Here is a 15,171-nt window from a genome sequence, read left to right on the forward strand (position 1 = left end):
CTCAGGAGCAGCGCCAGGCGGGCGCGGACCGCGAACGGAACGCCAAACGCGGGTCCGGCCCCAGACAGCTGCCACGACCACAGATGGTGGACGAGCCGGGCGCGGACGTCCGTGGGAGCACCAGGGAGGGGCCAGAACCTCAGGAGCGGCGCCAGGCGGGCGCGGACCACGAACGGAACGCCAAACGCGGGTCCGGCCCCAGACAGCTGCCACGACCACAGATGGTGGACGAGCCGGGCGCGGACGTCCGTGGGAGCACCAGGGAGGGGCCAGAACCTCAGGAGCGGCGCCAGGCGGGCGCGGACCACGAACGGAACGCCAAACGCGGGTCCGGCCCCAGACAGCTGCCACGACCACAGATGGTGGACGAGCCGGGCGCGGACGTCCGTGGGAGCACCAGGGAGGGGCCAGAACCTCAGGAGCGGCGCCAGGCGGGCGCGGACCACGAACGGAACGCCAAACGCGGGTCCGGCCCCAGACAGCTGCCACGACCACAGATGGTGGATGAGCCGGGCGCGGACGTCCGTGGGAGCACCAGGGAGGGGCCAGAACCTCAGGAGCGGCGCCAGGCGGGCGCGGACCACGAACGGAACGCCAAACGCGGGTCCGGCCCCAGACAGCTGCCACGACCACAGATGGTGGACGAGCCGGGCGCGGACGTCCGTGGGAGCACCAGGGAGGGGCCAGAACCTCAGGAGCGGCGCCAGGCGGGCGCGGACCACGAACGGAACGCCAAACGCGGGTCCGGCCCCAGACAGCTGCCACGACCACAGATGGTGGACGAGCCGGGCGCGGACGTCCGTGGGAGCACCAGGGAGGGGCCAGAACCTCAGGAGCGGCGCCAGGCGGGCGCGGACCACGAACGGAACGCCAAACGCGGGTCCGGCCCCAGACAGCTGCCACGACCACAGATGGTGGACGAGCCGGGCGCGGACGTCCGTGGGAGCACCAGGGAGGGGCCAGAACCTCAGGAGCGGCGCCAGGCGGGCGCGGACCACGAACGGAACGCCAAGCGCGGATCCGGCCCCAGACAGCTGCCACGACCACAGATGGTGGACGAGCCGGGCGCGGACGTCCGTGGGAGCACCAGGGAGGGGCCAGAACCTCAGGAGCGGCGCCAGGCGGGCGCGGACCACGAACGGAACGCCAAACGCGGGTCCGGCCCCAGACAGCTGCCACGACCACAGATGGTGGACGAGCCGGGCGCGGACGTCCGTGGGAGCACCAGGGAGGGGCCAGAACCTCAGGAGCGGCGCCAGGCGGGCGCGGACCACGAACGGAACGCCAAACGCGGGTCCGGCCCCAGACAGCTGCCACGACCACAGATGGTGGACGAGCCGGGCGCGGACGTCCGTGGGAGCACCAGGGAGGGGCCAGAACCTCAGGAGCGGCGCCAGGCGGGCGCGGACCACGAACGGAACGCCAAACGCGGGTCTGGCCCCAGACAGCTGCCACGACCACAGATGGTGGACGAGCCGGGCGCGGACGTCCGTGGGAGCAACAGGGAGAGGCCAGAACCTCAGGAGCAGCGCGAGGCGGGCGCGGACCGCGAACGGAACGCCCGAGACAGGACGGGCCTCAGACAGCTGCCACAGATGGCGACCAAGTCGGGCGCGGACGTCCGAGGGAACACCGGGGGAGAGACAACACCTTACAAGCAGCGCCAAGCCACACCGCCACCGCAGCCGCATCGCCCAGTGGTGCCCAGCCTGCCACAGGACATCCTCGCCTCCATCCGGACGCGGAATCGACTGTGCAGAGAATGGCGCATTACGCGCAATGCAGCTCTCAAACGACGTATTAATCAACTCAGAAGAGAAATTCGAGCCGGTATTGCTGCACACCGTAATGAGAGAAGGGCAGACAAGCTCCGCAGCTTCACACCCGATCCACTAGGATGGCAAACAGTGAGCCACTTCACGAACCGGAAGACGAGAACGCCACCACTGACGACTGATGACCGCACAGCTTACCGACCTGAAGAAAAAGCTGACATGCTTGCAGACGTCTTCGAAGCTAACTTCCAGCCGTTAGAAGACCGAGTCGACTTGCAACGTACCGCTGATATCGAACGAGACGTCACCGCACTACTACAAGAAGACGTTGAAGAAAAAGAACCAATCACCCCAATTACACCTGAAGAAGTGCAAGTGGGCATTAGAATGCTTCCAAACAACAAGGCACCAGGATCGGACGACATCGCCGGCAGAGTACTCAAGCAACTTCCCTGGTCGCGATCGTCCATCTTGCTGCACTGTTCAACTGGATTCTTACGACAGCTACGTTTCCTGCTGCATGGAAGCACTCAGTCATCGTAGCAGTACCGAAACCCGGCAAAAACAAGAAACACCCCACCAGCTATCGACCCATCAGCCTGCTTCCTCACGTCAGCAAGCTTTTCGAGAGACTACTAGTTCAACGCCTTCAACGACTAGCGACACAACTGGACATCCTACCGCCGGAACAATTCGGTTTTCGAAGTGGGCACTCGACTACGCAGCAAATTCTCCGAGCGGTTGAATACATTAAAGACGCCTTCAACCGACGGGAATTCTGTGGCGCAGTCCTACTAGACGTAACTAAGTCGTTTGACAGCGTTTGGCACCACGGACTACTTTGGAAACTCCACGCACTTCGACTGCCAAGAGTGTATGTAAAACTGATAGCGTCTTACCTCGAGCATCGGACGTTTGCGGTACGACTGTCGTGCGCGCAACATCAAAGCCGGCGTGCCCCAAGGATCGGTCCTTGGACCGGTTCTGTACATAATGTACACCTCCGACATGCCAACAGTACCCAGAGTGGAGAAGGCTATTTACGCTGACGACACCATGCTGTATTCCAGCAGCCGATGGAAAGAAGTACTTGTACCAAGACTGCAGAGCGCCCTCAACAGATTGGAAGACTGCGCGGCTCGCTGGAGGATTAGCTTCAACCCGACGACGACGCAGACAATCATCTTTACGTGGAAACGGACTATGCCACAGCGACAACTACGACTTTATGGAACGCAACTACCCTGGCTGTCATCAGTACGATACTTGGGGGTTATCATGGATAAGAAGCTTACGTGGCACCAGCACATCACAGACCTTCGAAAGAAGATTCACCACCGCCTAGGGGCTTTATACCCTATTCTCAACGAGCGGTCTGAACTATCTATCTCGAACGGCCTCCTCATTTACCGGATGTACCTCCTCCCTTTGTTCGACTACGCTTGCGAAGTCTGGGGCGTTGCTGCTAAGACGCATATTCAACGACTACAGTCGTTACAAAATAAAATTTTACGCAGAGTGTATCATGTTAACTGCCAGTTTCCACATCAATACCTCCACGAAGCTGCAGAAGAGTTGGAAGTCCTCGACAGACATAAGAAGATTCCAAGACATTTCTATGAGAAGACGCAGACATCGACAAATCATCTCATCAGGGACCTTGGAGCACTACCACGACCACGACAACGACACAGACGACCAGTTTCAATGCTAGACAGATGAAGCACTGCAACCTTAGGAAAACAACGCGATAAAGTAAGGAGAAAACAAAATAAATTAAGATCCTAACACAGCCCAAGCCCTTCCCGCAAGACACACAAAAATAAAGATAACAAATTTCCCCCAAACCTTAAGATGAAGGCAATGGCTACCGGTAAATCCTTCGTAAACAGCTGCCATCAGCCTTCAGAAGTGGAAGTAGCGCCAGGCGGGCACGGACGGCAAACAGAGCGCCCAGCGCCTTCTGGCCATAAATAATGGACAAGATCCTCCAATACGACAGTCTCAGGTAGCACATGAAGAAGGCAACGAGTCACGTGGCCGAAATATTGTGCCAGAGCGACACAAACATCCGGCATTAGACCCGATTATTCCACAGGTCAAGATCTTGCCGGGAAAAAATGGTTCAAATGGCTCTGAGCACTATGGGACTTAACATCTGTGGTCATCAGTCCCCTAGAACTTGGAACTAATTAAACCTAACTAACCTAAGGGCATCACACACAGCCATGCCCGAGGCAGGATTCGAACCTGCGACCGTTGCCGGGAAAGCCTGAAGAGTTATTTAGATTTTGTTACTCATGTACAGTGAGCGTAACTGATTGCGAATGAGCTATTTTACAGAAGGTTACCTTGTTGTAATAACGCCGTGAGTATGATTGATTTTATTAATGGCTCTGTATCGGAATCTATTTCATCCTGTAAGAGTGATCTGTTTTGTATGTTATATTGTATTGTACTGTTAAATTGTATTGAGAAATTTGCGTAGTTACTCCTTTAGCTGGTCGTTTGTAGCTCTGGTTTTATGGATGGTTGGTGGTGAGGGGAGTCATATACCGATATTTAGTTGGGTGCCAATGTGAGTAGCCTCAACTGAGTCAGAGAGCTGTCTTTTTAGGGTGTTGTTCTGCGCTTAATTGCAGAAGCATATTTTGTTCAATATTTGTGTCTGTGGCAAGGAGCTATATTTCGTAAAATATTATTGTTGAGTGCTGTATTCTATCTGCTTGGGCGAAATATATTTAAATTTTGTCTTGTTGCATCCCTTGTTCACTCAAGTACGAGCGCCGGCCGCGGTGGTCTCGCGGTTCTAGGCGCGCAGTCCGGAACCGCGCGACTGCTACGGTCGCAGGTTCGAATCCTGCCTCGGGCATGGATGTGTGTGACGTCTTTAGGTTAGTTAGGTTTAAGTCGTTCTAAGTTCTAGGGGACCGATGACCACAGCTGTTAAGTCCCATAGTGCTCAGAGCCATTTGAACCATTCAAGTACGAGCAGCCCTTAGCGGCTCGCCATCTTATTTACAACTATTCATGACGTCGCCTTTCCGGCTTAGATTTTTTTAAAATGTGACTTGCAAGTACTGCATCTCTTTTCCGGTCAGTACAAACTTTAATTTTATTAATGTATTATACACCTAATATGTTTTAGAACAGTTAATTTAATTCTGAAGACGACGTTCATAGTAGCGTTGAAACCTGGTCAATTTTGACTTAATATTGGTGACCGAGGGCTTATTTGTTCTAATATAATTTAAATTTTGTTTTTATTGTGCTGGAGGTACATTATTTTGTTATTCTCCTCTTGAGCCCTGTTTTCAAGAACTGTAAATTAAGTTCTGCCTTGTTATCAAGTCTCTATTATTAAGAAGAATATCTTTATGTTCAATAAAATTATTTGTAAAAATGGAGTGCATGCCTGTACATCCCCAGCCCGAAACACAGTCCAACCAAATCCTACGCTACATCAAGAAGGGTCGTAGTACAAAAGAAAACTATAGTTCTATGTTGTTGACGTAGTCTATTGTAGTATTTTAGAATAGGTATTATGCTCCGCTATTATGACACTGCTGAAAACCGAAATTCATGTCTGAATGAATCAACATGGATTCCGCACACAGTGATTGTGTGAAAAGATGCTCAAACTGTTCGTCCACGAAACCCAGAAAGTAGCACACACCGGCGCCCAGGTTGAAACTGTGTTCCTTGACTTCCAGAAGGAGTTCGATACAGCACTGTCGCCTAGTGAACAAAATACGAATTTCTACATCTACATCTACATTTATACTCCGCAAGCCACCCAACTGTGTGTGGCGGAGGGCACTTTACGTGCCACGGTCATTACCTCCCTTTTCTGTTCCAGTCGCGAATGGTTCGCGGGAAGAACGACTGTCTGAAAGCCTCCGTACGCGCTCGAATATCTCTAATCTTACATTCGGGATCTCCTCGGGAGGTACAAGTAGGGGGAAGCAATATATTCGATACCTCATCCAGAAACGCACCCTCTCGAAACCTGGCGAGCAACCTACACCGCGATGCAGAGCGCCTCTCTTGCAGAGTCTGCCACTTGAGTTTGTTAAACATCTCCGTAACGCTATCACGGTTACCAAATAACCCTGTGACGAAACGCGCCGCTCTTCTTTGGATCTTCTCTATCTCCTCCGTCAACCCGATCTGGTACGGATCCCACACTGATGAGCAATACTCAAGTGTTTTGTAAGCCACCTCCTTTGTTGATGGACTACATTTTCTAAGGACTCTCCCAATGAATCTCAACCTGGTACCCACCTTACCAACAATTAATTTTATATGATCGTTCCACTTCAAATCGTTCCGCACGCATACTCCCAGATATTTTACAGAAGTAACTGCTACCAGCGTTTGTCCCGCTATCATATAATCATACAATAAAGGATCCTTCTTTCTGTGTATTCGCAATACATTACATTTGTCTATGTTAAGGGTCAGTTGCCACTCCCTGCACCAAGTGCCTATCTGCTGCAGATCTTCCTGCATTTCGCTACAATTTTCTAATGCTGCAACTTCTCTGTATACTACAGCATCATCCGCGAAAAGCCGCATGGAACTTCCGACACTATCTACTAGGTCATTTATATATATTGTGAAAAGCAATGGTCCCATAACACTCCCCTGTGGCACGCCAGAGGTTACTTTAACGTCTGTAGACATCTCCCCATTGATAACAACATGCTGTGTTCTGTTTGCTAAAAAACTCTTCAATCCAGCCACACAGCTGGTCTGGTATTCCGTAGGCTCTTACTTTGTTTATCAGGCGACAGTGCAGAACTGTATCGAACGCCTTCCGGAAGTCAAGGAAAATAGCATCTACCTGGGAGCCTGTACCTAATATTTTGTGGGTCTCATGAACAAATAAAGCGAGTTGGGTCTCACACGATCGCTGTTTCCGGAATCCATGTTGATTCCTACAGAGTAGATTCTGGGTTTCCAAAAACGACATGATACTCGAGCAAAAAACATGTTCTAAAATTCTACAACAGATCGACGTCAGAGATATAGGTCTATAGTTTTGCGCATCTGCTCGACGACCCTTCTTGAAGACTGGGACTACCTGTGCTCTTTTCCAATCAGTTGGAACCTTCCGTTCCTCTAGAGACTTACGGTACACGGCTGTTAGAAGGGGGGCAAGTTCTTTCGCATACTCTGTGTAGAATCGAATTGGTATCCCGTCAGGTCCAGTGGACTTTCCTCTGAGTGATTCCAGTTGCTTTTCTATTCCTTGGACACTTATTTCGACGTCAGCCATTTTTTCGTTTGCGCGAGGATTTAGAGAAGGAACTGCAGTGCGGTCTTCCTCTGTGAAACAGCTTTGGAAAAAGGTGTTTAGTATTTCAGTTTTGCGCGTGTCATCCTCTGTTTCAATGCCATCATCATCCCGGAGTGTCTGGATATGCTGTTTCGAGCCACTTACTGATTTAACGTAAGACCAGAACTTCCTAGGATTTTCTGTCAAGTCGGTACATAGAATTTTACTTTCGAATTCACTGAACGCTTCACGCATAGCCCTCCTTACACTAAATTTGACATCGTTTAGCTTCTTTTTATCTGAGAGGTTTTGGCTGCGTTTACACTTGGAGTGAAGCTATCTTTGCTTTCGCAGTAGTTTCCTAACTTTGTTGTTGAACCACGGTGGGTTTTTCCCGTCCCTCACAGTTTTACTTGGCACGTACCTGTCTAAAACGCATTTTACGATTGCCTTGAACTTTTTCCATAAACACTCAACATTGTCAGTGTCGGAACAGAAATTTTCGTTTTGATCTGTTAGGTAGTCTGAAATCTGCCTTCTATTACTCTTGCTAAACAGATAAACCTTCCTCCCTTTTTTTATATTCCTATTAACTTCCATATTCAGGGATGCTGCAACGGCCTTGTGATCACTGATTCCCTGTTCGGCAATTTGTGATTGGAATGAGAGTTGAGAGCAAACAGAACATAACATGTCGTTCTACATGGAAAGGAATAGCCGGACGTAAAAGTAACGCCGACTCCAAGGGTGTGTTATAGGACTATTAGCTTTCATAATACATACATACACTGCCTAATAAAACAGAAGCCAAGCACCCGGAGGATATGGTCGGATGCATGTAACTTGTATACGCTGCTGTTGGTGGGTATGACATTCAACTATTGCAGCATCCTGTGACAGAGCGACCACAAGAGTACATTAGGTCTGGTAGGGTATATAATTGGAGAGTTAGATGTGGAGCTACCACTGAGAAGGACACGGAGATGCAGTGGCAGCATGTGACAGAGTTTGAAAGTCGCTTCATTGTGGGTCTGTATTTGGCCGAATGGTCGAATCGTACAACATCCATATTTGAGGGGGCATTCGGATGTGATACTGACGTGATATTGGACTGCATGGGAACGTAGTACTCGTCATCAAAGTTCCGATAAACAGCATCTGACCATCGTAAAGCAGGATCTCCGCACAGTGCACCAAGCACGTCGTAATCGCTTTACATATGCCGCCCACCACAACGTAAAGAGCTGCTTCTGGAGTGGTGCTCTGATCGGGAAGCATGGACTGCTGATGAAATGCGACGCAATGTGTGCAGCTATGTATTGCGGTATATTGTGTTCGAACATTACGAATTACCTCGAAGAGAACGGTCTATTGACACACAGTCCACACGGATTTAGAAAACAGCGTTCTTGTGAAACACAACTAGCTCTTTACTCACACGAAGTGTTGAGTGCTATTGAAAAGGGATTTCAAATTGATTCTGTATTTATATTTTTCGAGAGGGCTTTCGACAGCGTCCCTCACAAGCAGCTTGTAGCCAAACTGCATGAGTATGGAATATCGTCTCATTTGTGCCAATGGATTCGTAATTTCGTCTCCTAGGTCTTAGTAATTGATGGAATGTCATCGAGTAAAACGAAAGCGATTTCTGGCGTTCCACAAGGTAGTGTTATAGAACCTCTGCTGATCGTTATCCATATAAATGATTAAGGAGACAATCTGAGCAGCTGTCGTAGATTGTTTACAGATGATGCTGTCGTTTATGGTCTAGTAACGTCATTAGAAGATCAAAACAAATTGCAAAACGATTTAGAAGAGATATGTGTATGGAGCAAAAACTGGCAATTGACCCTAAATATTGGCCTCATCCTTAGGAGCGCTAAAAGGAATTCGTTAAACTTCGGTTATACGATAAATCAGTGACATATTAGGGCCGTAAATTCAAGTAAATACCTAGAATTATAGTTACGAACAACTTAAATCGGATAGAACACAGAGACAATTTTGTGGGGAAGGCATACCAAAGATTGAGTTTTATTAGCAGAACACTTAGGAAATGTAACAGATCTACTAAAGAGACTGCCTACACTACGCTTGTCCGTCCTCTTTTGGAGTACTGCTGCGCGTTCTGGGGTCCTTACTAGTTAGGATTAACGGAATACGTCGAGGAAGTTCAAAGAAGAGCAGCACGTTTCGTACTACCGTGAAATAGGGAAGAGAGCGTCACGGACATGATACAGGATTTGGGATGGACGCATTAAAACAAAGGCGTGTTTTGCTGAGGCGGAATCTTCTCACGAAATTTCAATCCCCAGCTTTCTCCTCCGAATACGAAAATATTTTCCTGACGTCGACCTACATAGGAAGAAAGGATCATCATAGAAAAATAAGGGAAAGCAGAGCTCGCACGGAAAGGGTCATGGCGAGCCACCGGGTATGACATCAGATCACGGCTGGTAGTGGTTGAGGCAACTATGACGGCAAAACGGTACGTCACGAACACCCTGCGTACTCATGTGTTACTACTCAAACGACGGTATTGTGGTGACATTTTTCAGTAGGACAATGCTCATCCACACGTGGAACGTGTCCGTAAACTGCCTATAGAAAGTTCATAGAAGAGCAGCACGTTTCGTACTATCTTGAAATAAGGAAAAGAGTGTCAGGGACATGATACATGATTTGGGATGGACACATTAAAGCAAAGGCGTGTTTTGTCGAGGCGGAATCTTCCCACGAAATTTCAATCAGCAAGTTTCTCCTCCGAACACGAAAATATTTTGTTGACGCCGACCTACACAGGAAGAAATGATCATCATAGCAAAAAAAGGGAAAGCAAAGCTCGGACGGAAAGGTATAGGTGTTCGTTTTTTCCGCGCGCTGTTCGAGATTGGAGTAATAGAGAATTATCGTGAGGGTGGGTTCGATGAACCCTCTGCCACGCACTTAAGTGTGATTTGCTGAATATCAATGTAGATGTAGATGCAGATGTCCGCTACCCGGGATTACCATCGTTCGCGAGTATGGCAGCGATCTGGTGGAAGGTCTCGTTCTTCCCTAGTTTTGGTGAGGTACAACGGAGTTACATCTGGAGTAATGGTTTGGCGAGCCGTCGGGTATGACATCAGATCACGGCTGGTAGTGGTTGAGGCAGCTCTGATGTCAAAACGGTATGTCACGGACACCCTGCGTACTAATGTGTTAGTTCTCAAACGATGGTATAGTGGTGCCGTTTTTCAGTAGGACAATGCTCAACCACACGTGGAACGTGTCCGTGAACTGCCTGTGCGCTGTTGAGTTCCTCTTGTGGCCATCAAGATTCCCAGGTATGTAACCAGTAGAAGAAGTGTTGGACCAGTCGGACATTAATTTCATGCCATCTACAGGATATCAAGGACCAGTGACAACAGCTGTTAGCCTGCCTGTCTCAGGAGAGTGTACAACGACTTTATGACACACAGCGATCGTGTGAGACCCAACTCGCTTTATTTGTTCATGAGACCCAGAAAATATTAGATACAGGCTCCCAGGTAGATGCCATTTTCCTTGACATCCGGAAGACGTTCGATACAGTTCCGCACTGTCGCCTGATAAACGAAGTAAGAGCCTACGGAATATCAGACCAGATGTGTGCCTGGATTGAAGAGTTTTTAGCAAACAGAACACAGCATGTTGTTCTCAATGGAGAGACGTCTACAGACGTTAAAGTAACCTCTGGCGTGCCAAAGGGGGGTGTTATGGGGCCATTGCTTTCACAATATACAGGGTGAGTCACCTAACGTTACCTATTGGCCTGACATGTCGGGATACACTCTATTCCACTCCGTAATTGAAAACGGAAACCACGTGTGTACGTGTACCTCACCCCTCATGGTAATGTACATGTGCGTCAGTGAATAAGACCAATAAAAAGGTGTTAGCATGTGGACGTAATATGCTGTTCCAGTCTCTTCTGTACCTAAGGTCCATCACCGTTCCCTTTGGATCCCTACGTAATTCGATGCTCTCCGATACACACGATCGAATAGCGGAGGAGTGGTACTCAAGTGTCGACTTTAGGTTACAATATCTCCGGATGTAATTAAGATTTTACAATGCAACAAACGGCACTGATTACGTATTTGTTTATATGTTCAGATGTGCTAACAAAACTAACGGGGTTATATTTAAAAAAAAACGTAGGTTTGTGTTAAAAAACATACTTCCGTGCTTTTTTTATGGTTTGTATTAATCAATTACACTAGCCCCTCTCCTCACGTTCGGTCTGTGGAATCGATTCGTCAGTATTTGATGCGGTTTACGAAATATATCCAGCGGCAATCTTAGGTGACCCACCCTGCAAATAAATGATCTAGTAGATAGTTTCGGAAGTTCCATGCGGCTTTTCGCGGATGATGCTGTAGTATACAGAGAAGTTGCAGCATTAGAAAATTGCAGCGAAATGCAGGAAGATCAGCAGCGGTTAGGCAACTGACTCTTAACATCGACAAATGTATTGTATTGCGAATACATAGAAAGAAGGATCCTCTGTTGTATGATTATATGATAGCGGAACAAATACTGGTAGCAGTTACTTATGTAAAATATCTGGGAGTATGCGTGCGGAACGATTTGAAGTGGAATGATCATATAAAACTAATTGTTGGCAAGGCAGGTGCCAGGTTGAGATTCATTGGGAGAGTGCTTAGAAAATGTAGTCCATCAACAAAGGAGGTGGCTTACAAAACACTCGTTCGACCTATACTTGAGTATTCCTCATCAGTGTGGGATCCGTACCAGGTCGGATTGACAGAGGAGATAGAGAAGATCCAAAGAAGAGCGGCACGTTCAGTCACAGGGTTATTTGGTAACCGTGATAGCGTTACGGAGATGTTTAGCAAACTCAAGTGGCAAACTCTGCAAGAGAGGCGCTCTGCATCGCGGTGTAGCTTGCAGTCCAGGTTTCGAGAGGGTGTGTTTCTGGATGAGGTATCGAATATATTGCTTCCCCCTACTTATACCTCCCGAGGAGATCACGAATGTAAAATTAGAGAGATTCGAGCGCGCACGGAGGCTTTCTGGCAGCCGTTCTTCCCGCGAACCAGTCGCGACTGGAACAGGAAAGGGAGGTAATGACAGCGGCACGTAAAGTGCCCTCCGCCACACACCGTTGGGTGGCTTGCGAAGTAGAAATGTAGATGTAGATGTAGATGTTCTAGGCCATGACGGGCACAAGGTCACACTGTTAAGTGGGCTCATAGTGCCAAGTTCTTTGTAGATTCTATAATAGCTGAAATAACATCAAATACCCTCTCAACCCGTGTCGCTTCTGAAATGTCTTGCCAGGCAGTGTATAAACGTCCTAGTGGAAAACGCTGTGGGACTTTTCCTAGATAACGCTCTTATATGCAGAGAAGTGGCAAAACTGAAGAACTGTAGAAGACTTGCAGAGGACTGATGCTTGGTGGATGGACGTGTAGTTGACGCTCAGCGGGAACAAAGGTAACACACTGCGATCAACGGGCTAACCGTTCCAGAACGATCACTGAAAGGAGTCACATCCACTAAATTTATGAACCTGTACATATGGAGGGATTTAACGTAGAACGAGCAAATAAAAATGATCACTTGTAAGGCAGATGCCAAATAGATTCAACGGAAGAACAGCCAGGAAGCGTAGTCCACCCACATTCGACCAACACTTGAATATCGCTCGCCAGTTTGGGATCCGTACCAGAGAGGATTGGTAGAGGAAATGGAGAAGATCCAAAGAAGTGCAGAGCATTTGTAACAGTTTCATTTCGTAGGCGCGAAAACGTCACAGAGGTGGTGAACCATCTCCAGTGTCAGATGCTGCAGGAGAGACGTTCTACATCACGGTGTGATTTAATCTTAAATTTCCTAGAGCGTACGTTCCTAGAAGAGTCAACAAATATACACTACTGGGCATTACAATTGCTACACCAAGAAGAATTGCAGATGACAAACGGATATTCATTGGACAAATATATAATAATAGAACTGACATGTGATTACATATTCACGCAATATGTGTGCATACATCCTGAGAAATCAGTACCCAGAACAACCACCTCTGGCCGTAATAACGGCCTTGATGCGCCTGGGCATTGTGTCAAACAGGGCTTGGATGGCGTGAACAGGTACAGCTACCCATGCAGCTTGAACACGATACCACAGTTCATCAAGAGTAGTGACTGGCGTATTGTGACGAGCCAGTTGCTAGCCCACTATTGACCAGACTTTTCAATTGGTGAGAGGTGTGGAAAATGTGCTGGCCAGGGCAGGAGTCGAACATTTTCTGTATCCAGAAAGGCCCGTACAGGACCTGCAACATGCGGTCGTGCATTATCCTGCTGAAATGTAGGGTATCGCAGGGATCGAATGAAGGGTAGAGCCACGGGTCGTAACACATTTGAGATGTAACGTCCACTGTTCAAAGTGCCGTCAGTGCGAACAAGAGGTGACCGAGATGTGTAACCAATGGCACCCCATACCATCACGCCGGGTGACACGCCAGTATGGCCATGACGAATACACGCTTCCAATGTGCGTTCACCGCGATGTCGCCAAACACGGATGCGACCATCATGATGCTGTAAACAGAACCTGGATTCACACGAAAAAGATGATGTTTTGCCATTCGTGCACCCAGGTTTGTCGTTGAGTACACCATCGCAGGAGGCTCCTGTCTGCAGCGTCAAGGGTAACCGCAGCCATGGTCTCCGAGCTGATAGTCCATGCTGCTGCAAACGTCGTCGAACTGCTGGTGCAGATGGTTGTTGTCTTGCAAACGTCCCCATCTGTTGATTCAGGGGTCGAGACGTGGCTGTTCGATCCGTTAAAGCCATGCCATCTCGACTGCTAGTGATACGAGGCCGTTGGGATCCAGCACGGCGATCCATATTACCCTCCTGAACCCACCGATTCCATATTCTGCTAACAGTCATTGGATCTCGACCAACGCGAGCAGCAATGTCGCGATACGATAAACCGCAATCGCGATAGGCTGCAATCCGATCTCTATCAAAGTCGGAAACGTGATGGTACACATTTCTCCTCCGTACACGAGGCATCACAACAACGTTTCACCAGACAAAGCCGATCAACTGCTGTTTGTGTCTGAGAAATCGGTTGGAAACTTTCCTCGTGTCAGCACGTTGTAGGTGTTGCCGCCGGCACCAACCTTGTGTGGATGCTCTGGAAAGCCAATCATTTTCATATCGCAGCATCTTCTTCCCGTCGGTTAAATTTCGCGTCTGTAGCACGTCATCTTCGTGGTGTAGCAACTTTAATGGCCAGTAGTGTATTTCTTCGTCCTACGTGCATCTCGTGAAATTATCGTGAAGGTAAAATTAGAGAAATTCGAGCTTGGACGTGAGGTTACTAGCAATCGTCCGTCCCATGGGCCATTCGCGTAAGGTGGAGGTGAGGGAGGAATGGGGGGGGGGGGGGGGGGGGGGGGAGGGATGACAGTGGTACACAAAACATATTCTCCGCTGTACACAAAAAGGTGTCTTGCGGATTATAAATGTAGATGTGGATGGTCCGGCAGTGTTAATTTGCTTCTATAGAACAAAAGAGAAATGTTAAGCGAAATGAAACTTCAGCTAGCAATATCGATAATTCTACGGCGCAGCTTGGACTCTGCGCGGCGCAGTAACCACTGTTTGTGCCCGTGCGGTCCGCTCGCGGCAGCCGCAGTTGATGATGCCCGCGGACACGTCCGGCCGCCGGCGGGCACGTACGCTAAAAGGGCCGCGCCGGGACGCCGACAGCTGCGCCGTGGCGCGCGTGACGTCACAGGCGCCGTGTCAACATTTAATGGTGCCCGCGCCGCGCGGCGCTGCGCTGTCGCGGTCTGCATAATGCACGCCGCCCGTAATGGCAGCGACGTTTCAGCCTAATTGCCGAACGCCGAAGCCGTATTAAAATGCGAGCGGCGGCGCCGCTCCACGCTCCCGGAATTCCATTCGAAGCGCTCGCCAAATGGACACCAGGCGGCGACAATACGGACGAAATGTGGCGCACAGTACGACTGCACGAGCTCTGTTTATTTCGCACTGTTTTCGCAGCCGCAAAGGGCTCGCGACCAATCTCGTACTAGTAGTAATTTAG

General features: G+C 49.2%; 1 protein-coding gene across 1 annotated transcript; it reads left to right on the plus strand.

Annotated features, from left to right (window-relative positions):
• Positions 1–221: 221 nt before the first annotated feature.
• LOC124779610 (eukaryotic translation initiation factor 3 subunit A-like) lies at positions 222–14,922 on the plus strand. The gene is made up of 2 exons (XM_047253721.1): positions 222–1,692; positions 14,693–14,922. Exons 1-2 carry the CDS (start codon positions 222–224, stop codon positions 14,920–14,922), a joined length of 1,701 nt encoding a protein of 566 aa, XP_047109677.1.
• The last annotated feature ends 249 nt before the right edge of the window (positions 14,923–15,171 follow it).

This window comes from Schistocerca piceifrons, chromosome 1 (assembly GCF_021461385.2).
Source record: "Schistocerca piceifrons isolate TAMUIC-IGC-003096 chromosome 1, iqSchPice1.1, whole genome shotgun sequence".
NCBI lineage: Eukaryota > Metazoa > Arthropoda > Insecta > Orthoptera > Acrididae > Schistocerca > Schistocerca piceifrons.